General features: G+C 40.5%; 1 protein-coding gene across 2 annotated transcripts; it reads left to right on the top strand.

The window, feature by feature from the left end:
• The first annotated feature begins 388 nt into the window (after positions 1-388).
• Positions 389-21,741, top strand: LOC133479402 (phosphatidylinositol 4-phosphate 5-kinase type-1 alpha-like). Of its 2 annotated transcripts, none has more exons than XM_061776381.1 (16): positions 389-636; positions 7,076-7,110; positions 10,260-10,352; positions 10,459-10,589; positions 10,676-10,793; positions 10,947-11,099; positions 11,201-11,500; positions 13,144-13,379; positions 13,470-13,553; positions 13,634-13,682; positions 15,540-15,624; positions 15,740-15,910; positions 15,994-16,120; positions 16,506-16,568; positions 16,651-16,750; positions 17,601-21,741. In XM_061776381.1, exons 1-16 carry the CDS (start codon positions 489-491, stop codon positions 17,601-17,603), a joined length of 1,896 nt encoding a protein of 631 aa, XP_061632365.1. In that variant the 5' UTR covers positions 389-488; the 3' UTR covers positions 17,604-21,741. The 2 variants fall into 2 exon arrangements, with proteins under 2 accessions (XP_061632365.1, XP_061632364.1); XM_061776380.1 differs by having other exon boundaries at positions 392-636; positions 15,991-16,120.
• Positions 21,742-21,751: the final 10 nt, after the last annotated feature.

Below are 21,751 nucleotides of genomic sequence, written 5' to 3'. Positions count from 1 at the left end.
ACGATTTGCTTTTGCAGGCCACATAAAATGATGTGGCGGGCCGGAACTGGCCCCCGGGCCGTGAGTTTGACGGCAGTTCTCTTAATCGTTCATAGGTTTGAATGTGATTGCGAATGCTTCATTGTTTACATGTCTCACATTCACACCTATGAACATGTTTATTCTTCAATTAACCTAACATGCACGTTTTGGGGATGTGGCAAGGAGCTGGAATACCCGCCGAAAACTTCAGCAAGCGCGGGAGGAACATGAAAACTCTGAATAGGAAGGCCGGAGCCGAGATTCGAACCCACAGCAGTCTAGACTGTAAGGCAGACCTGTCCCATTACACTTAATGGAAAACGTATTCTTCAATGAACCAGACATGACTGGCGACTAGTTTGAAACGAGCTTGGAATCCCGGACCTCAGAGCTGTGACCCGGCCGTGGTAACCACTAGGTCGCCGGTGGTGCCGCACCTGTTGTAAAGTTCTTCCGCAACTTCCGCAATGGTGGCGCTGTGGTGCCGAAGAAGACCGTTAAACCCGCAGTGTGCTGGGCTGGCTGCGATGCGAAGGGAGCACAGTGGAACTAACAAACGAACCATAATGGCGACTGCTGGTGGAACAGCAGATCCGGGATCAACAGCCCCGACAGGTATGTAGCCAGCACTCGTTTTTTACTCCGTTGATCGTAAATCACTCTACAAAGCCACCGGGGTGCCATTTCGTAGAGACGAGGGAGGAACAGTTGGGGATGCGGTGCCTGTGAATTCGGCAAGCCCCGGGAGGCTAGGCTGCTAAGCTAGCACCGAGCCGACCATATAAATGAACCGCCTCTTAGTTCGTTAGCTGTCTTATTGTAGTCAGTAAGTTGGCTATGGCGAAGCTCAGTTGCACCAAAGAAGTCTGTTTATTCACTCTCGTCATATTATGCTAATAGGCTAGAACACTGTGGTCCGGTTGTCGTTTTTGGTTGTCAAACCCGTCATTTCTTTAGTGATGTAACGTCAAGAAAGCTGAATGCAAGGAGTGCATACATTCATTGGACTTGTTTGCTCTCATGTCGTTACTTGAAGTCAAATATGATGTGTTTGTGTTCCAAATAAGCAAATAACGGTAAGCTGCTACGTTGCCATGTCACCCTTCCTACTCCTCATCGTCTTTCTGCTGTTTCATGACAAACTAAAATTAAACATTTGTCTTATTCCACGCGAGCCCTCCATGTCTTTACTTCTACACTTTCAGCCTTCAATTTGTGTTTTCTTAATATTTGAATGTTCACTTCACTGTCGTGCAATTGTATTCAAGCAGGCTTTGGTTGTTTTTCCTGCCTTCTGTGTTTTATTGATTGTTTTTTTTCCCTCCCCCCTTCGCTTATAAAAAAAGCACATGACAATGACATTGTATGACATTATTTAAGAATTTCCCTTTTGGTGTTTTCCCCTTCATGGACAAGCTTTACAGTGGTGCTCATGATTTACACGTTTAATTTGGTCCTTGACCATGATCATAACTCAATTTACCCGTTTCCCAAATCTAGTTTTTCCTTTGAAATTAATTGAAATGCCATTCATTCGTTCCAGACCCCCCCCCCCCCAAAAAAAAACAACAACATTTTTGTTACACGTTTGTAGTAAAGCAAATAGTACTGTTTTATTCGAAAGGTTGTAAAAAGAAGGTAAAGTAATTACTGTAGTATTGTTGTGTTTGGTGCTTTCATTTAAAGCAGTTGCCTAGTGAGTGATGTCAGGAGCTGGAGTTGGGTTGCTGGGTGTTTGTTCAGTGTGAGCATCTGGGTGTGAGTTGTGGCCAACAGCAGGTCATTGCGAAAAGTTTCATTCTGTATTTGTGTATTTGACTGCTTGTCCCGTGCAATAAGCAGCTGACAGTACATTTGCCGACTTTGGCTCTCCTTGCCCACATCCAAGGGCATGCATTACAGTAACTTAATTGCTCCATATATTTATTTTTCACTTCCTCGAGTTGTTGGACCTCGAGCAGCAATGTATCCAAAGCTTGCTCATTCCTCAAATTCTGGCTCACAACACAAAGCAAAAAAAAATAAATAATAAAATAAAATAACAACCAAGCGGTGGCTCTTTACTCAAAAAACTAAGTTGCGGCACTCAGAAGTCAAGGTACCACTGTATTTCTCTTGATACCAAACAAGCTTTTTTTTTTGCTCAGCATTATCTGGCATCAATTTCCAAAGAAGTAAGAGAAATACATGTATTTTCCTAAAATAAGTGCTTCCTCTTAAAAAGAAAAGTCCCTTTTTTCAAAATATGCATGTAAATACGATCCTTAATTAATTAACATTTGAAATGTTTCTCCATTTTACGTCATAAAATTAGCCGTCAAACATGGCTCAGAGGGTCCCTATATTTGTTGTCAGCTCTCAGACTTCTCATGTGGAGTTGTACAGGTGAGGCAAGGGGACATCTCCAAAGTATTTGCATACCTCGGGTCAAGAGTTTACAGCATGTTGATAAATCACTGCTTTAGCAACGTATAAATGAGCAGCATGTCTTTGGCAATGCTCAGCATGATTGATTCCGCGATTGCTCATGTCGTCTGTTTCTTGGCAAGGATTACAGTCACTAGTCACGTTTTTGAAAAATAGTCCCCAGATAGATTGGAAAAGTTGCTAAATATAGCTGCCAAATCGCTAAGTTGGCAACACTGACTACTTTTGTAAGCTAGCTGTTCACAGCCGTTTTGTCAGTGTAAGCAGTGGCAAAAAGTTTTGATCTACTACAAAAAAGTGAATTAATCAATAAAATGGTCTCATCTCTTTCCTTTTACATGTTAAGTAAAAACATTTTTTCTTTTTGTGTTCAATTAGGTGTCACGCTAAGCTGTTTGAGTAGCCCCCCCCCCCCCTTTGTGTTCTATTTATGTTGTATTGAAGCATGTAGTAATATGAGGAATTAATGCCAGTCATTTTTTAAATGGCAACAGTACACACTGGTTGCCAGTGGGAAGTTAAAACGCTTTCTAACGTTTTACATATTTACAAATATTTACATATTTACGTTCCTGGAACCCCTCATACAGGGTGGGAAATCGTTTTCCTTGCAAGGACTTCCAGTGTTTGTATAGCCTCCAGAGGAAACAATCGATTAAAATTTTATCAGAATTTGTGGGTCAAATGTTGTTGGACTTTTTATGAGAGTTCTTCTGAAGCGTCGTTAGTGTTTAAATTGCACGGTGGGCCGGATCATGTTGTCTCACTCATGTTAATCCATTCAGAAATGTGGCACTTATTCATTTTCTCATGCGCACTGGACTATTTCATCTCTGTATAGAGCACAAATAGTCGCAGACTGTAATGATAGCTTTACCAGCATGCTGCCAAATCACATCAGCCCAGTTTCCAAATCAAGACAAGACCATTTATACTTATTCTCTCATAGGCTGCAAATGTGAGGGGAAAGTGCATGGCCTATATTGCCATGTAAAAGCTGCAGGCTCTATGCGTTAAACTGCCAGGGATTGTTTCATATAGTGAGTAACAGATGGTTCATCTATTGTCAACGGTCCTAATTGGGTTAGTCTGCTTTTTTACACCAAGTCTGCAGCACCATGTGTGGCATTAGCTTGTTGTACACACTCCAAACTTTAAAAACAAGTTACAACAAATTTAAATATTGGTTTCCAAGTTGTTGTAATTTCTAAAGAATTTGTAAGGAATAATCCAAAGTGGGGCGGCACGGTAGACGACTGGTTAGAGCGTCTGCCTCACAGTTCTGAGGACCCGGGTTCCATCCCCGGCCCCGCCTGTGTGGAGTTTGCATGTTCTCCCCGTGCCGGCGTGGGTTTTCTCCGGGCACTCCGGTTTCCTCCCACATCCCAAAAACATGCATTAATTGGAGACTCTAAATTGCCCGTAGGTGTGAATGTGAGTGCGCATGTTTGTTTGTTTGTATGTGCCCTGCGATTGGCTGGCAACCAGTTCAGGGTGTACCCCGCCTCCTGCCCGATGACAGCTGGGATAGGCTCCAGCACGCCCGCGACCCTAGTGAGGAGAAGCTGCTCAGAAGATGGATGGATGGATAATCCAAAGTGAATTCATCGGTTCCAGGCTCACTGTCTTTTGAAATCATCAAATCTGTATTACCTGTACAGACAGTGTTATAAATGTCATTTTAACATTCCTACCTGACATACTAGTATAAACACAAGTTGACTACTGTGAAATATAACCAAAATGAAGTAAAACTACTCACCTGACAGACATGGGAATACCGTCACCTAATGGTATTTTCTATATATTGATGGAGTTAACTTGTATGTCTGTTAGTGGGCAGCATATGAACAGTATACAAGTTAGCCTCTTAGCATAATTGCCAAAGTCATTTTTAAGGCTAACGATTTCTGATTCACCCGTTATCACCACACATTCCCTCTTTACCATTACTGGTGCCCGACTGTGGTTGCATTGTTAAAAAAAAAAAAGCAAAGAAATTGTGAAGTAAATCTTGGCTTAGAGCCGATGCCTCGTGCAATTTGCTGATGGTTTGAACTTCTAAGTTTTATTTAACTTTTGAGGCTTTTTCCAGACAATTTTGCTTGAATTTCAAGCTGTACCCAATTTTGAGGTTTACAATTTTGTCCGTTTCACTGCATTCTGCTTTTAATGTCTTTAAAGAATTTATACAAATGAATGGCAAAAATATCAATCACAGTTTCTTTTAGCCCTTGATGTTGTTATCAAATATTTGTTTTGAAGCCATGTCCTGCTTTCCAGATGTTAGGACTCATTTCTGGAGGAGAGCGCTGCAGCGAGGTACTGGCATGGGCTTGTTTCTGGATGTGTGAAAAGAAACTGCACTGCGAGTGATGCTCTTATACTTAATAAAAGGGTTAGCAAAATGATTCTTGTTGTTTACCAGTGGAATAAACCGCAGTGTGGCTATGCCAATAGCAAGCAGATGACTCTGCCTTATTAACAACCTCTGGGTTTGGACTACCCTCTCTGTCTGTGAATGCATCCTGGAGTGTTCCTACAGGTGTACAATGCTCTCAGCATCCTTTTGCATGCATTGACCTGCGGCACTGTTGCGTTGAAGTAGCTGTTGCCACTGGTTACAGGCAAGAGGTGCTCTCAGGGTGGGCGAGAAAGTACTGTAGTATTCAAGGCAACAATTATGTAAGAAAATCACGTTTAAAACTATTTCTCTGAATTCCTAATTCACTTTGCGGTGTCCAGCCAACAAAGACATCTTCATATGTCTGTTTGGTTCAAATAGTACAAAAATAAGTTGGTTGTGGATGAAAATAGCGGTTAGCCTCGTTAGCTTCAGCTTTTCCAATTGCTGCTAGTATGAAAATATTCATACCAGCGGGATTGCTGGCGAAGAACGAGAGTAGCACCGGGCGGTAAAACTCGATCTCCGTCGCCAAAATTTTACGTCCAATAATGTGCGGGCAACAACAAGTGTGTGATACAAGAACTTTATTCATATCACAACACACATCATCACAACACTTGTCAGTTTACGACACTGTGTCATAACACTTGTCGCAGTAATATGCTACCACCGTGTGGAAATATTTTACCTAAAATGAGACTGGTAGCATGCTCACTTGATAAATGTGCAAGTTTATCCTCAGAAACAATAAAAGCAGTGGCTGTTCTAGAGTGGGGCCAGGGTGGCCAGTGCCCCCCTTAAACGGTCCTGTAGTTCAGCTTTCACAGCAGGATGGCAATGCCGATCATCTGGGGGCTGAATCTAAAAAGTGTAGCACAATGTGCGTATTTGCATGTAATTTTGCATTAAACAAACAAACGAAAAAAACTACTATGTACCTAACAGTACAGTGACCAAACCCCCCAAAAAACAGTGTTTCCATACGTGGGACGACGCTTTCCTACAAAAATCCACCAAAATTTGCTTTGGAGCAGAAGCAGACGGCATCATACACTGCAGAATTTTTTTATCCGCAAAACAGTCCTCCCCTGTGGGGGATGTGCACAAGTATTGTGGACCAATTAAAAATGGCTGCGCCCATAAACACATGGGGTAAACATTTGTGGATTTTTTTTTTTTCCTTTCAAGTAAATGAGGCGTGGCAGCAGTTGCAGCTCTCGTCAGAATAAAGTAGCGTGTTGTTCTTTGGTTGTGATTCGAATACAAAAATTCAAGATTCGGCGTCTATTTTTTATGTATTTATTTATTTTTCTTCCCCCCCTCCCCCACTCGCGAGTTGACTCGACCCACAACAGACTCGTTCGCAACTCTCGTTTAACAGAATTTTCAGGAAATTTTCACTTTTCATATGGAAAAGTGACTGTGTTGTTTGTATACCAAAATTCAAGTGTAAAATAATTTTAAAACCCAATAAATCTTACGTTACTGTCTTTTTCTGAAAATGTGTTTGTGAGCAAGCCGTTCTTCACTTCCTCCATTAGGTAACAGTGGGACTAATTTACAGAATAATCACCTCACGAGTTTCTCTGCTAGTGGCTTGGGAGCTAGGCTGGCTGAAGTTTCAGGGCAAAAGAGCCTCTTTTAAGCAGTGGCCGAAGCACTATAACACAAAAGTTAAAACTGTTATAAATTCTGAAAAAGTGCTTATTTTTCCTTTAACCCTGTAGTTTACTATTGGTCAAAATGGTAGCATGGGAAAGGGTGGTGCTCCTCCTCCTGTGTGTTACTAATGATGTCTGCTTGTTTTAGTCAATGTCATTGGATTAATAACAGATTAATGTTTGTATGATCGGTTAGAAAAAAAAAAGGCTTTTCACAGTTCTTGCTGATAGTACAGACTTCCAATGTGCAGTAGAAGCTGTGTTTTGTTAATGAAGGTGGTAATTGCAGAAAGCACCTTAGGGAGATGCTGAATCTGGAGCAACCAGCTCAGGGGAGAAGTAGTTCCAGTTTGCACCGAGCTGCTGGTATCAGAAGCAGTCGTTGGTAAATGTGGACACATTTAGGTCTGGACTCATCATTGACCTCATTTGTCATCAACAGCATCCGGTGCTGGAAATAGCTCATTAACCAGCAGATGCTTAACCGATTTTCCCGAACACAGGACAAAATGAAACTGTGTTGCTCATGTTGTGAATCCAAGTTTGATTTGTCTTTTAGGGACCAGTGGGATCTTCAAAGGAGGCCCTTCAGAGGTAAGGATACACCCTGGACAGAACACCTGTCAATCTGTGTTGACACGTTGAGGCAGAAAACCATTCTTACTGAAAGGCTATTGAGATTCCTAACTAAAACGCCTAAAACACACACACACACACATTTTGTTGGTTCTATATATTGTATTTATATATATATATATGTGTGTGTGTATAATCCATCCATCCATTTTCTGTACTGCTTAATGTGCGTGTGTTTTTTTTAATTTATTTATTTTTACATTTGACAGAAAATTATTGCGCCCTGCTACTAGTACCATACACTCTTTTTACAGCTGTGAAATCTGATCCATGGTGAATGTGTATTGGTCATTGGAAAAAGCAAAAGTATTTCTTGATAGCTAGTATAGGAACACATGAAGAGATTACCGTTGGCATTTTGTTCTCGTTCATGCGTTCACCCAAATGTCTTTTGTAACTCCTCAATCCTCAGATAACCATTAGTCCAGAGCCATTCTCAATCATGTCAAGAATCCAATTGTTTGTCCAATTTACTGTTGTAAATTAACATGTAAATATGTAACTATATGACTTTGCTGTCTGCAGCTAGGTCGATATTGCAAATGAGAATCTGTTTTCAATTGCATTACCAGGATAGTTAAAGGTTAAAATAATAATAAATGAAATACAAATGAACTATTTTATGAAAGTTGACTGAATTTTTTTAGAAACATTTATTGATTTTTGTTATAACAAATCACTTCCCAGTGCATTTTGAATAGTATAGTGACTATACATTTCTGTAATTTGACAAAACTGTGGTTTGATCATCACAAAAAAATCAATTCACTGAGACTCGTAGCTTGCCTTTGTAGAATTTTCATTTGAGTCACGGGCTCTTGTGAAAAAGCGCTGCTATGCTATCAAAAAAGCTTCCAGTGGCTTCAGTTTATTTGGCGCGTTCGTTCGCCGTTAGCTTGTCGTAGTTAGCATGTTTCGTCTGGTAGTGCCTCTTAATATTAAATTCTTTGAAAAGAGCCAGTCTCTTGGCAAATCAGGCAGACACAGTTGTTTCGTATGTCAGTAAAAAAATCCACTCCTCCTGGACTCGGCGGTCCTCGTTGTCAACTTTCCTCTTTTTAGTTTCAATTGCCATTTTAGAAATGGGCTAAAAACATACCACAGGGGTAAAAGTTCACACAGGGGTCACGCGACGAGAGTGCAGCCACAGGTCTACTGCCACCCTCTGGGGAAATATAAAATGGCTGTTTTTTGTATGTGTGTATTGTTTACTGTGGTAAACTGTGCTGGCAGGCCACATATTATTGATTTTATAACATGATGCTTCGGGCCAGAGGAAATTTGGACATGGGCCGGAGTTGGCCCGCGGGCCGGACTTTGGGCATGCCTGGTTTAGTTGTCCACAAAGCTATTATTCTGTAATATGGGCGTGGCATACGGTTCACTCAAGTATAACACTTTTTGCTCAACTCAAATTCATTTATAGAGCAGCCGCAGCCGAAACAAAGTGCTGTACTTGAATAAAATCTAACATTATATAAAAACAATAAATATATCAGTAAAAATGTTAAAATAAAAAGACACTAAAACAAGAGTTCAAGAGCGTCTCATGCTGTGTTGAAAGGCAAAGGATAAAAATGGGTTTTAAGGTGGGTTTTTAGAACAAAAGCTTGTCATTAGTGAAATTTCACCATCCAGCTGTATGTTTTTCCTAACCGTTTGGCCACACATTTTCCTTAAATGTAACTGTAACACAAGGCATTTGTCTCTCTTTTGTCTGAACTCTAGGGGCACTATGTAAAAGGAGTATAGTGGAACCTCACTATTCGCAGGGGATAGGGACAAAGCCAACTGCAAAACTACTCATTGCTGCTCATTATAATTGCATTAGGGGGAAAAAAAAAAATAAAAAATGTTTTACCCCCAAATCTCAGGGGCTTGCGGAAGCGGAAAACAATTCCGCGAATAGGTGAATCCGTGGACGCCAAACTGCGAATATGGGGGGGCGGTCACTGTACGTTGCTACGAGACAAAGAAGAATTACCACCATTGCTCGTGTATAATGCGCTCCCATGTATAATACGCACCTCCAAAGTTGACCTCAAAATTCTGGAAAACCCTTCTACCTATGTAGAATGTATAATGATTTTGCTTCTACCCATATGATCAAAGCATGAAGTATTCTCTGTATTTTGTTAGTTTTTTTCAAATAATTATTCTGAAGTTAAACACTTATTTGAACACGTAATCCTTTTTTTTTTTTTAATGTACTTGCTCTTATTTTGAAATTAACAGCCCTAGTTTTATTTAGTAAATTGGAAAACACACAGTTGTGCTCATATGTTTGATTACCCAGGCAGAATTTGTAAGATGGGTACAATTCTTGAAAGAAAACATGAAGGACCAGGCAAAACACATTTAATTTTAATGGGATTCAAATTAAATGGTCAGCATTTCAGAAAAGGATTATCATTAAACAAAACATAACCATAAAGAAATTAATGATCGTTGTTGTTCAGTCAGTCATATTTATATAAAAAAATAAAAAAAAACTATTTCAGAAATTCTGCCAGGGTATGTAAACTTATGAGCACAGCTGTACATATATGCAGTCATATGTACCCCTGTCATATTGGAATGAAAGTGTAGGCTACACTTTTTTTTATAACCACTAGGTGGCGGTGGTATTTTGGAATGAAAGTGTACAACTTTCTCATAACCACTAGATGACAGCATACATTTATAAAATGTGAACGGTTTTTTTACATTTGTCCCTATACCTATGTATAATGCGCACTATTGACTTCTGTTTTTTTTGGGGGTGGGATGTGCATTATACATGAGAAATTACGGTAAGTTATTCATTTAAAAATAGGGTTGTCATTGGTTGTTTTAATTTGTACTGGTGTCAGACTTAGATTCTCAAATGTTGTTTGGTCACATAGCTGAAAAAGGTAACCACAAATTTTGTTTTGCAATAAATGTTATATTAATACCTCTGTGACATAGCCAATCATTACAGCGCGTTGTCATCCTTGTAAAGGCATCCCATGTATTAATCTATTAGGTTGTATGTGTGGTACACAGTAGACTGACTTCAAGCAAAAGCTTACACACATCCAGCTTGCACCATCGCTCATTTGAAAGCCCTCTTCTCCTCTGTTCAGATGCCTGGCTCATCAGGCACCACTCAAATTATGAAGAAGACCATCGGCCACCGGGGAGTTGAGACCACCACCGGAGAGACCACCTACAAAAAGGTTAGAGCTGGGTTTTTAATGGGGTCAGTGACACCGGTTGACTGACACCAGCAGCAGCATTATTTGTTCCACTTTGCTAACAAGTTTCTTCCTCTCACTTGCGCAGACGACTTCCTCTGCCCTCAAAGGTGCCATTCAGTTGGGCATCACTCACACGGTGGGCAGCTTGAGTCAGAAGGCTGAGAGGGATGTGCTCATGCAGGATTTTGTGGTTGTAGAAAGTATCTTTTTCCCCAGGTTGGTAGCACATAGGAAGTTTTACTGTATATAATATTCTTTTAAGTGGAGTCTCACTTCACCTTTGTTTGTTTCTTTCATTCCAGTGAAGGCAGTAACCTGACGCCAGCTCATCACTACAGCGACTTCCGTTTTAAGACATACGCTCCCATCGCCTTCCGTTACTTCAGAGAACTGTTTGGCATTCGGCCAGATGACTACCTGGTTAGTACTTGAAGCAGTTCACAAAATATTCAGAAAAACAGATGTTGCAGTATCCCTCTCCAAACTCCTTTTAAATTAGTAGTACTAAACATAATTGAGGAGTCTCTTAATATCTTTTGATCCAATCTTAGCGGACTGCTCTTTTTATTCAAGTATTCTCTGTGTAACGAGCCACTGATTGAGCTCTCCAACCCTGGAGCCAGCGGATCCCTCTTCTATGTCTCCAGTGATGACGAGTTCATCATTAAAACTGTTCAGCACAAAGAGGCAGAGTTTCTCCAGAAGCTGCTTCCTGGATACTTCATGGTAACATGAACAAGACCCCACACACACCCCGCCCCCATTAAAATGTTATTCTGGGCTTTAATTCTTACTCATTATTTCACCTAACTTGTTTTTCCGTCTAGAACATAAACCAAAACAAGCGCACACTGCTCCCCAAGTTCTACGGACTCTACTGCGTCCAGGCAGGGGGCAAGAATATTCGCATAGTTGTAATGAACAATCTTCTACCCCGGATCATCCCCATGCACCTCAAATATGACATGAAAGGATCCACTTACAAGAGACGGGCGTCGCCTAAGGAGAGAGAGAAGGCTGTTCCCACGAACAAAGACCTTGACTTCATCCAGGATTTGCCCGATGGCCTGCAGCTGGAAGCAGATAACTACAATGCTCTCAGCAAGACAATACAGAGGGACTGTCTGGTGAGTCAGAGAGGGGTGTCCTTTGGCTTTTATTTATGGATGAAGCATTGAAAATTCTCTGCCTGTGTGGAAGTGCATTCGTATATTTCCTAAAATGTTCAACAGCAGCAAACACCATCAAATATTTCCTCACCTGGTCGCTTGGAGATGTTGCTTACCAAACTGCTTTACCAGCAATTTATTAGGAATGTGGCATTTAAAAAAGCATGGATCTTGATGTTTTTGAGAATTTTCCTCAACAACAAAAAAAATCATACAGTGAACATCCGCCTATTTCCGGTTCGCTGTTTGCAAATTCATATTTGTTTGCACCGTAAATTTCAACTTTACAAATGCTATGTCAGCTCTATGGGCTTTGTATGTATATCAGTAAGACTAAGCGGCAGGTTACGTTTTCCTTTAATAATTTACATATTTTCATGACATTTTATATTGAACTCCTATGTTCTCTAAAGTAGAAGGCTTATCACTCAAGCTCTCAAGAGAGAACTTGTTCTTGGCCAAAATTACTTACTACTCATTCGCTTAAATTGAGGGATGCTACCGTTCAAAGTATGGAAGTGCCTGGAGGCATCTCATACAGTATGTTGTATTAACAACTAATACATTGTAGAAGAGGAATAGAAATGATGAACAGTATAAGTATTAGAATTATATGCTGAATCACCGTGACTTTGCCTGTTGCAGTCTTTCTAGTTTGATGCATGAAAAACGATACACATCAACCCACTCGTGATCACCTCTTTGTAGCTGCCTTGCTGAGAATGTCAAATGCCAAGAGGGTTTGCATTTGCTTTTTTGCTCACAAAATAAAGCATCGGGTCAAAAGTCTTTAAAGGATGTGGTTTCTTGTGCCAGGTACACTTTTAGCTTTGGTATTTAAAATTGTGTGATTTAAAAGTCTGTGACTCTTCTTATACATTTATTGAAGAGCCTGATTTCACAATACAGTAATCCCCTGAAATTCACTGGGTTAGGGACTGAGCCTGGCTGCGAGTAGCTAAAAAATAAGAAATAATCAAGTGAATCATTGCCTATATTAATAGTTGAAACTGTAAATACCACAATATATAATTTCAAACTCATCATACAACATTAACCTTAAAAATAGATCGTTTACAGATTTGATTTTTTAAAAATGCACATGTACACGTGTACATGCACGTGACTCTTTCGCTTACGCTAACAACCCAGGCTAAACTTGGCTCCCTTCCGATGTACAAAGCTTGTCTCTTTGTCATAATGTATCTCTTCAACATAATTCCTTGACACCGATGTACTTTTTTCCTATAAGGTAGACCTTTGGTGCTATTTTCTAGCGTCTTTCAGAAGAGGATAAAAATAATTCAATAGTAGTTTTTGTACAATACTTATGTACAAAAAGTATTGAACTGCAATCAGTAAAAAAAAACAAGTTTGCATTGTACTCGCCTCTCTTTATATTGTTGTGGCAGAACATGCTCATTTGATGAAAAGGGAGGGAAGTGCTGCAGTGGGATTTTGCACACACATAAACACGCACACACAAGCCATCTCATGTTACTGGAAAGTACTCCAGTGTGTCATATAAAGTAGTGTTTATCTTTTTATATAATTCCTGACTTTAAAATGCAGACCATTTCACGTTTGTATGTGTTAAAAAGCTCTTGCAGAGTTTCAAGATCATGGATTACAGTCTGCTGATGGGCATTCACAACATGGACCAGGCCAATCGGGAGCGGGAACGGGCCGGGGGCTATTCTGTGGACAGCGGGGGGTCGGAGGGAGCGGTTACGCCGGATCAACGGCGGCCTCAAGCCCAGAAAAGTCTTTACTGTACAGCCATGGAGTCCATCCAGGGGGAGGCTCGGGGGAAGGGCGCTTTGGATTCTGAAGACCAGTGAGTTTAATTGCTAAACCCTAAAATGTCGTTAATGTTTGGTTGGTAATTTGAAACCTCTGGATCATCCCTCATATTTTGGCTTTGCAGCATGGGAGGCATTCCAGCTCGTAATGGAAAAGGAGAGCGGTTACTCATCTACATCGGCATCATAGACATCCTCCAATCTTACAGGTTTCTGACTCAAGAGAAAATCGCTCATTGTGCTATTTTTATGCTGTTTGTGTAACATTATCTTCATCCTACCTTTTTAGATTTGTGAAAAGGTTGGAGCACTCCTGGAAGGCACTGGTGCATGATGGGGTAAGAACCAGCACAACAGGAATAAAATTAGATGAAGAAATGTTGTCTGCAATGTTTAATCAAAGAACAGGAATAATTCCATTACCAAAAAAAGTTTGAGCGAAATCTATGCCTTAGAGTCACAGTGATCATTTTTCCACACGGACTAATGTTCCTGCAGACACACGCACCACCTCGTGTATGAATTGGTTGCCTCGATGGCGCCAAGCAAAGTGGAAAGAGACTGAGAATGTCCAAAGATTGGGATCATTTCACTCTTAAAAAAAGAAGCGCAATGTGTCTTTTGCAAAGCAGAACTACCTAACGTACCACAACAGCACGTGTAAGATCGCCAACACAAGGTATAAATTGTAGATAATTTTATATAGCTTTCCACTGCAATTTAGAATGTACTGTAATACCCTTAACATATGGGAAGAGATTTGTCACAAAATTATTTACACAAATATATCCATGATTTACATGTTTTTCAGATTCACAAATATATCCGCGATTTACATGTTTTGTTAATATTCAATTCTGCTTGAGAATTGTTGGTGCATTTGTGGATCAGTGGGCACGTGCATTTATTTTTGAGACAAACGTAACACCGCTTTCAAGATATTCATACACACACAAGTTGATAATATTCACATGTGTGGGAAGGCCCGTCCCTTCATCGCTAGGTGGTAGTGTTGTTGTCTCCGTTGATAACTTGACTGCAAGTCATTTTTATTGGACTCCAACAGTCTATGGTCCGAGCCTGCTGAAATCCCCGGTAAACTGACTGTGGCTGAACATGCTGGACACCCGGCAGCTCCGTCATTAGTAAGTAAAATGAAAAGAAAAGATACAAAAATCAGCTTATGATTAGTGTTTAAATAATAACTGTGGCTATCTCTCAATCATATATTTTATAGTCCATGTTCTCAACAGAGACAGCAACACTGCCGCCTAGCGGATCGAAGGACCGGCCTTCCCACACGTGTGAATATGCTAAACTTGGGTGCGTGAGAGAATATCTTGAAAACTGTGTTACGTTGGTCTAAAAAATAAATGTGCGCCCTCTGATCCACAAACGCACTGTCAACAATTCACAAGCAGAATTATCCATCCATTTTCTGAGCCGTTTATCCTCACAAGGGTCGCGGGCGCGCCGGAGCCTATCCCAGCTATCATCGGGCAGGAGGCGGGGTACACCCTGAACTGGTTGCCAGCCAATCGCGGAGCACATACAAACAAACAACCATTCACGCACACATTCACACCTACGGGCAATTTAGAGTTGTCAATTAACCTACCATGCATGTTTTTGGGATGTGGGAGGAAACCGGAGTGCCCGGAGAAAACCCACGCAGGCACAGGGAGAACATGCAAACTCCACACAGGTGGGGCCGGGGTTTGAACCCCGGGCCCCAGAACTGTGAGGCAGACGTTCTAATCAGTCGCCCACCGTGCCCCTACCCACAAGCAGTCAAAGATAAACACAGCTGAAACTTTATTTTATCGGAAACTAAATAAACACGTACTAAGCACAATTAGCAACAGCCGTAACTGACGTCCAGGGACTCAACCCGCAGATTGTCTAAACTGACAACAACCTAACAACAGCAAACTACTCTTTCACTTGCTGGCGCACACGTCACTCACTAGTCCAGGCTCAGGCCTTTTAAAGTCATACACACTCAAAGTCACAGATGATATAGTGTGTAACATGAGGATGGTGACTCCAAGTGGACAACAATGTCCGATTAATCGATGGGATAATCGGTAGAATAATGGATCTAAAAATATTCGATAGCTGCAGCTCTAGTTAGATCCTGCACAGCAGGAATAAAACAGCATGAAGAAATTGTTAATGTTTCTGTTCCATTGTAGGACACCGTTTCAGTTCACAGACCTGGCTTTTACGCAGAGCGCTTCCAGCAGTTCATGTGTAACACCGTGTTCAGGAAAATTCCTCGTAAGTGCACTTCTGTGTTTTGTTTTTAACGTTACTTACAAAGAGGGATATATTGGTGCTTTATTAGCACAGGAAATGCTGGGCTATTCAATAGTACATCCTCTGTCCTCTGTAGTAAAGCCTTCCCCATCTAAGAAGAGCCGTGGTGGAGGTCAAGCGGGGCTTAGGAGGGCTCCCACTCTGGGAGCTCCCACCCCACTCTTACACGCAATGGGGCAGTCAGCTATGGACCCCAGACTTGTTTACCATCCCCATTTTAAAAGCACAGAGTCAGAAACCGACAATGGTAAGAACGGAAGCGACCAGAGACATGGTCAAGTTGGCATTTGCAGCAATTCCGTTCCCTAATTTAGATTTTGCTTTTAGTAGTTCAGCCAGGCAGACCGGATCTGGTTCCCAGGACCCCGCCACTGCATGACATCCCGGCTGACTGCGAGGCCAATCTGTCTACCTCGTCTGTAGGCAGCCTAGAACTTGCTTCCTCTCCTCCCCTAAGGTAAAAACATCACCAAAGTAATTCTTTTTAATCCTCCTAGTCCCGTGATTCCCAACCATTGTGCTAATGTGCAGCGATTGATTGTCAGGTGTGCCGTGGGAAACAAGTCATGTAAATTTGTTCATCTATCTATCTATGCCAGCGCCATATAGTGGCAGCTGAACAACTAAATGCTCTTCCACTAGATGGTAGAAGTTACAAGTAAGGTGTGTGTTCCTGTTGCCGTTCAAGCAACAATTATAAATTGATTTCAGTATATTTTTGTTTCATGGTTATCTGTAACATTTTTGTAATGTAAAATATGTGCCTTGGTTTAAAATTTGGGAAAGACTGTCGTAGTCTACTGTCAATCTGTGGTTTCAATAACATCTGCTCTGACATGTAGGTCTGTCGGGGTGGAGGTGCACAAATCAGCTCACACGGACTACGACCAGGGTGCTTTTCACAGGTAGCGTCACACAAAAAGCAACCTTTAACATGCACTTTTTTTTCTCCACGTGGTTTATTAGGTTTGATTGTTTATTTTCCAGCTTCGAGGTTGAGGGCAGTGCAGATCATTCTGGCCACCTGTCTGGAAGTGAAGATGTAGTTTCGCTATCTGACATCATTCCTGAGACCAACATCAATTTCGTATGTCTGACTACTAGCATCCTAAAACCCAGAGATTATACAGGATGTTCCAAAAAATTTGAATCATTTCGTAGCGTGATGTGAAAGCCAGTTCTCACTCAAATGGTCTTGAATTTGTGACGCTTCGTTAACTCGGTCATAACATCTACATATGTTTCGATATGTGTTAGAATTTCGATTAACGCACTACGATGCACCTCTGCATTTTGTGGTTTGGCATTCACCTATTCTGTTTTGTTTTTTTTTGGGGGGGGGGGGGGGCTATCCTTCTTTATTTGCTATTAAACTCGCTTATTGTTGCTTTTGTGCTCAGGCCAAAGTCATGTCTAATAGAAAAATACTGCTGTGGCAAACTAGTGCCAAGGAACTGTTCATGAGACGAGAGGGGCTTGATAAAGTCAGGCCATAGCCTTTTTAATAGAAAAGAGAGCTTGGCTGCCATTTGTGGTATCGAGGTTAGTACAAAGCTTTTTGGTGGACATCAAGTACTCTTGAATTTTTGCTGTTCACAACAGGGCTCAGTTCCTATCCCCCACGAATAGCGGGGGAATACCATATTCATAGAAGTTAGGGTTATTCGGCTTTCAGGGGAAACCTGTAAAGTTTACAGCAAATTTTAGATTCATCCTAAAATTTCACACCAAAGCCCTATACCCTTAACTTTTTGTTGGAATAGTGTATATTATTTGTTGACATAAATCCTATTTAAATTTGTTTACCTAGGACATGCAGTTATTCAAATATTCATAATTAAAAAATTTGGAACACCCTGTACTGTATATGACTCGTAACCTGAAGCACTTCAGCTACATTTTCTCATGTTGATTTTGATTTTGTTTTATCCTCCCAGTAAGCAAACAGATTAAGTGCCATTGAAAGAGGAGACATGCCTGGAGAATGCGAGGTGGGCAGAGTGATGGATAAATGAAAGCCACCCATCCAAGTTGGAACCCCTTCACGTGTTTCCCCAGCACTCCCATTTTATACAGACAGAAGGGACGCTGGTGGAAGCAGCCTGGTGGAGGTTGTCACGACGAGAAAACGCAGAGATGCGTGCCACATGCTTGTGTGTTCGTGCGTGTTGTCTTTCCCAGCCATCAACACTGTCACACAATGTCCCAAATCACCAGGAATATGGGTTATGACCACAATTATTTCTTTATATGGATGATTTAGAATTTATTTTCCCTTGTCTGAGGATCATGAGTGTAGTGAAAGGGTGATTAGTCACTTTTCGAAGCATTGAGTGGAGTGTGTGTGTGTGTGTGGGCACAGACGGGAGCAGTACACTGAAGCAAGTCGGAGTGGGATCATAGTTGTCACTCCTTTATTTTAGTCTTCCTTCCCCACCTTTCATAGAATGTGTCTTATTAACATGGAAGAATGCGCTGAACGCACAACCCCCCCCCCCCAATATGACCATATGTGCTAAATGTTTGTATCAGAATGGATGAGGATAAGCGGTAAAGAAAATGGATGGATGGTTGAAGAGAAGAGCAGTTGGCAGCCACAAGGTGAAGTATCAAGCCTTCATGCCTTCCCCCACGATCCATTTTTGTCCTCTCGTCCAACGTGATGCTGAACTGACTTTTTCTTTTAACAGTGAAACACAAAATTGCCTTATCACTACAGCGGAAACCATCCCGCTACTATGTACGTGTCTTTGTCGGCAGACAATTTGTCTGTGTTTTGAAAAGTATTTTCATGCCAATAACACAATCCTCTTTTGTACCGTATCTGGGCCACACTGGGAAAAAATGAGATAAAGATGTTAGTCATAATTTTAGTGACTGAATGTCAAAGTCATCCAGGTAAAACTCTAGTTGAATCGAAGCAACCGGACTCTTGGTTCCGAGAAAAGTCCAGTTGCCGCACTGATTTAAAGACTGAATGTCAAATATTCCTTGCGGACCTGAATGCAACACACTGAGACCAGCAGCCACTGTCTTTTCTCTAGAAACCTACTATAGATCATCAGATGGTATTGTTAAATAGTAGTTAAAAACATTTCCTTGACAAAATCCTCTTGAGGCAAATACCAACTTTTTTTTGCAATATGCTTTATTCATGAATCATTTTAGTTGCAAATTTATCATATTTTTTAAATATAATTATAAAATTGCAACTTTATTCTTGATTGCAACTTTTCTCTTCAAAATAGAAAAAGTCGCAATCTTATGAGAAAAAATTACTTAAAATTGAAACTTGTAAAAATACATTAATTCTTGTGACAATGTTTTTCCTCGTAATTGTTTATCATTAAGATTGCAACTTATCAAAATGGAGAAGTCACAGTCTTATAAGGAAAAAAACTAACTGAATAGTTTTGTTTCTTGTAAAATTGTTTATCCCCAAATTCCAACCTAATTCTCAAGAAATTACTGTTTTAAAATAACTTTTTTTCCCCTAATAAAATAAAATCTTTTTTCTTCAGATTCTTTTCTCGTAAAATTCCATTTTTTTCATGTAAGACAACTTTATTCTCACAGTGTTATTTTCATTGGCAGTGTGGCCCTAATACTCCCTTGTACTGTTTGGTTATTAAGTGTTTAAAAGGATCATAATGTCAAGATTTAGTCGAACATTTTGGTAAATTGGATTTTTATTTGAAATTGTTTTCCGAAGAGCTGCCATGTTGCAATGTGTATAAAGTCGGCTGATTTGTGTAGGCCGGCTTTGCAAATTGCCAACACTGGTCAACTGAGAGCTGTATTGTTATTTGGAATGTGTCCTCAAGATGCCAGAAAATCACACACTCTGATTCCTTCTGTGCAGTGTTTCCCAACATTTATTGAGCCAAGAAACATTAAACAAAAATGTCACAAAAAGTATATATACTGAAATAATGATCTTGTATGAGTGGGAACAGTTGGCTACACAGGTTAATTGTACCTTCTGCCATCTAGTGGAAGAATATTTAATTGTGCGGCTTGTCACAAAATGGTAACCCCCCACAATTCTCGCTGTGAATAGTAAAACAAAAACGTATATGCTACCCCCAAAAATGCTTAAAATTGCTTAAAGTCTAAACTTTAAACACACCACAAATGTATGAGCCCAAAGACAATTTAGAATAATTTCAAACTCATGTTTACAGATATGGTTTAAAAAGAAAAATGCCCCGAAAGTGTGAGGATGCTGCTGTGTATGTTGCTGTTTCAAAAGCCGTAACAATGGCAGTTGTCAAACAATATCCAAATCCCCGTCGTTTGTTAGCATGAGCTTTTTACTAGCCACTCAACAGAGCAGTACCATGCAGCAATGACACACTGTAACTTCTGCTAACAATCCAGTCTAGACTTGGCTCCTCAACATACAAAGATCTTAGAACTGTCGCGATGCATCACTTCAACATTCATTCGTTACTTCTTTGACACCAATTACTGCTTTCCTATTGGACGGGGATTTGGTGGCATCCTAGGGCGTTTCACCAAGTGCAAACGAAACGAGTATCGTTTTTCAGCAAATAGATTCCATAGGGGGAAAAAGGCAAATAGGAGAGGATTCACTGTACATCGCTGGCATAGATGGCTAAGGATACATTATTTATGTGAATAAATTATCATTTTGGTCCAATTAAGTGAAATTGGATAGTTCCCCATGGCTCAGTGGTTGGTAATCGCTGCTTTACACCTACGCTCATACAACAAATGAATGATAAATGTCTGTTGATCATTTTCTGCTGGTTACAGAAATGACAACCTGCCTAAATCCACTCCTGGACCAATATTATTATTAACCTGGTGTGTAAATTTTTTTTGTATTGTACTGTGTGTAGTATTCATAAATCAGCTTTTGCTTTTATTTTGTTTTTTGTCGCTTTTTTTTTTTTAACCCCCGTCCTGACTTCTTAGACGGGTGAAATTTCTCATCCAGTCACTATTACCAAGTGACTTGAGCAAGATGTCATCTCATCTACTCTAATATAGCTACATGGTCTCTGCAGCAGAGAGGCGAAAGGGCTGATGAATACGGACTTGGGGGGGGGGGGTTCAGTTCAAAGTGTGTTTTCTAAGCCCGTCAGTGCACCAAAGAGAGGAACGGAACAGATGGTTGACTTTAGGAAAAGTTCAAGATCCACTTGTGTTTATGGTAATAACACTGGTTTGACCTGTGTTGAAGGATCTATTTTGAAACTGGAATTTTTTGTTTTGCTAAATAGTGTCATGTCTGATAAGCTATATCTGACATTTAGCCAGTCACTTGTTTTTCAAGTTTGTTTAGTGACTGGAGATATATAGTGTTTCATCACCACATTCCTGTGACATTCAAATGTAATGTACTGCGTTTGTGGTAGCGTGTAGATCAGTCTTAATAGTTTTGGTCTAGTCGAGGTCTTTGTGGTGTTGAAGCAGAAATGGAAAATGTCCATTTAAATTGCAAGCTTGTGCTTTGTTTCGTTGTATTCTGACGGGTGGTGCAGTGTAATGGCTGGATGCAATCACTCTCTGCATGACACTGCTGCACAAGTGAAATATCTTCCTCTGGTGCTTCAGTATGGCGACACTACATTTTGATCAGCTTGAATGCCGTATGAACCACAATCTGCCACTGCTCACTATACAGAGAAGTATATTTATTTGAAGACTTGGCTGGAAATAAAAGAAATAGCGTGATTGTACTATCCAGAAGGATTTCAAAACTATTGTATATGAAGAGGGAGTATGTGACTTCAACTTTTATATGTCAGATTGTGATACGTTAAATACAATTCTGTTCTCTCCATAACAGATCTGGGCTGTTAATCTCCCATGCTTTTTTTTTTTCTACATGAATGTTTCATATGAGCCAATAATGCTGGTTGTCCGATATGCTTCAATGACTATATTTCTACAAAATGTGTGTACAAAAATATGGTGTATAATGTACATAGAAGTCACTGAAATGCCTTCTCATGCAATATGTGCTGCCTGTTCCTCCCGCCATGTTTCAGTTAGGTGGTGGTGACGTTTTCATGCATTCAAAGGATTAAACAAGTTTTGTAAATCTTTTTTGGTCCCC

Source organism: Phyllopteryx taeniolatus, chromosome 6 (assembly GCF_024500385.1).
Source record: "Phyllopteryx taeniolatus isolate TA_2022b chromosome 6, UOR_Ptae_1.2, whole genome shotgun sequence".
Taxonomy (NCBI): Eukaryota; Metazoa; Chordata; class Actinopteri; order Syngnathiformes; family Syngnathidae; genus Phyllopteryx; species Phyllopteryx taeniolatus.
The sequence above is the reverse complement of the archived record's forward strand: the minus strand, read 5'-3'. Positions and strand labels throughout refer to the sequence as shown.

What these genes read in the sequence shown, in the direction of transcription:
- LOC133479402 (XM_061776380.1), top strand. Translation starts at nt 489, where the DNA reads ATGGTGGCGCTGTGGTGCCGAAGAAGACCGTTAAACCCGCAGTGTGCT. An exon ending in GAGAGACCACCTACAAAAAG is followed by an intron (nt 10,353 to 10,458) that starts GTTAGAGCTGGG and finishes TCACTTGCGCAG; the next exon opens with ACGACTTCCTCTGCCCTCAA. An exon ending in GAAAGTATCTTTTTCCCCAG is followed by an intron (nt 10,590 to 10,675) that starts GTTGGTAGCACA and finishes CTTTCATTCCAG; the next exon opens with TGAAGGCAGTAACCTGACGC.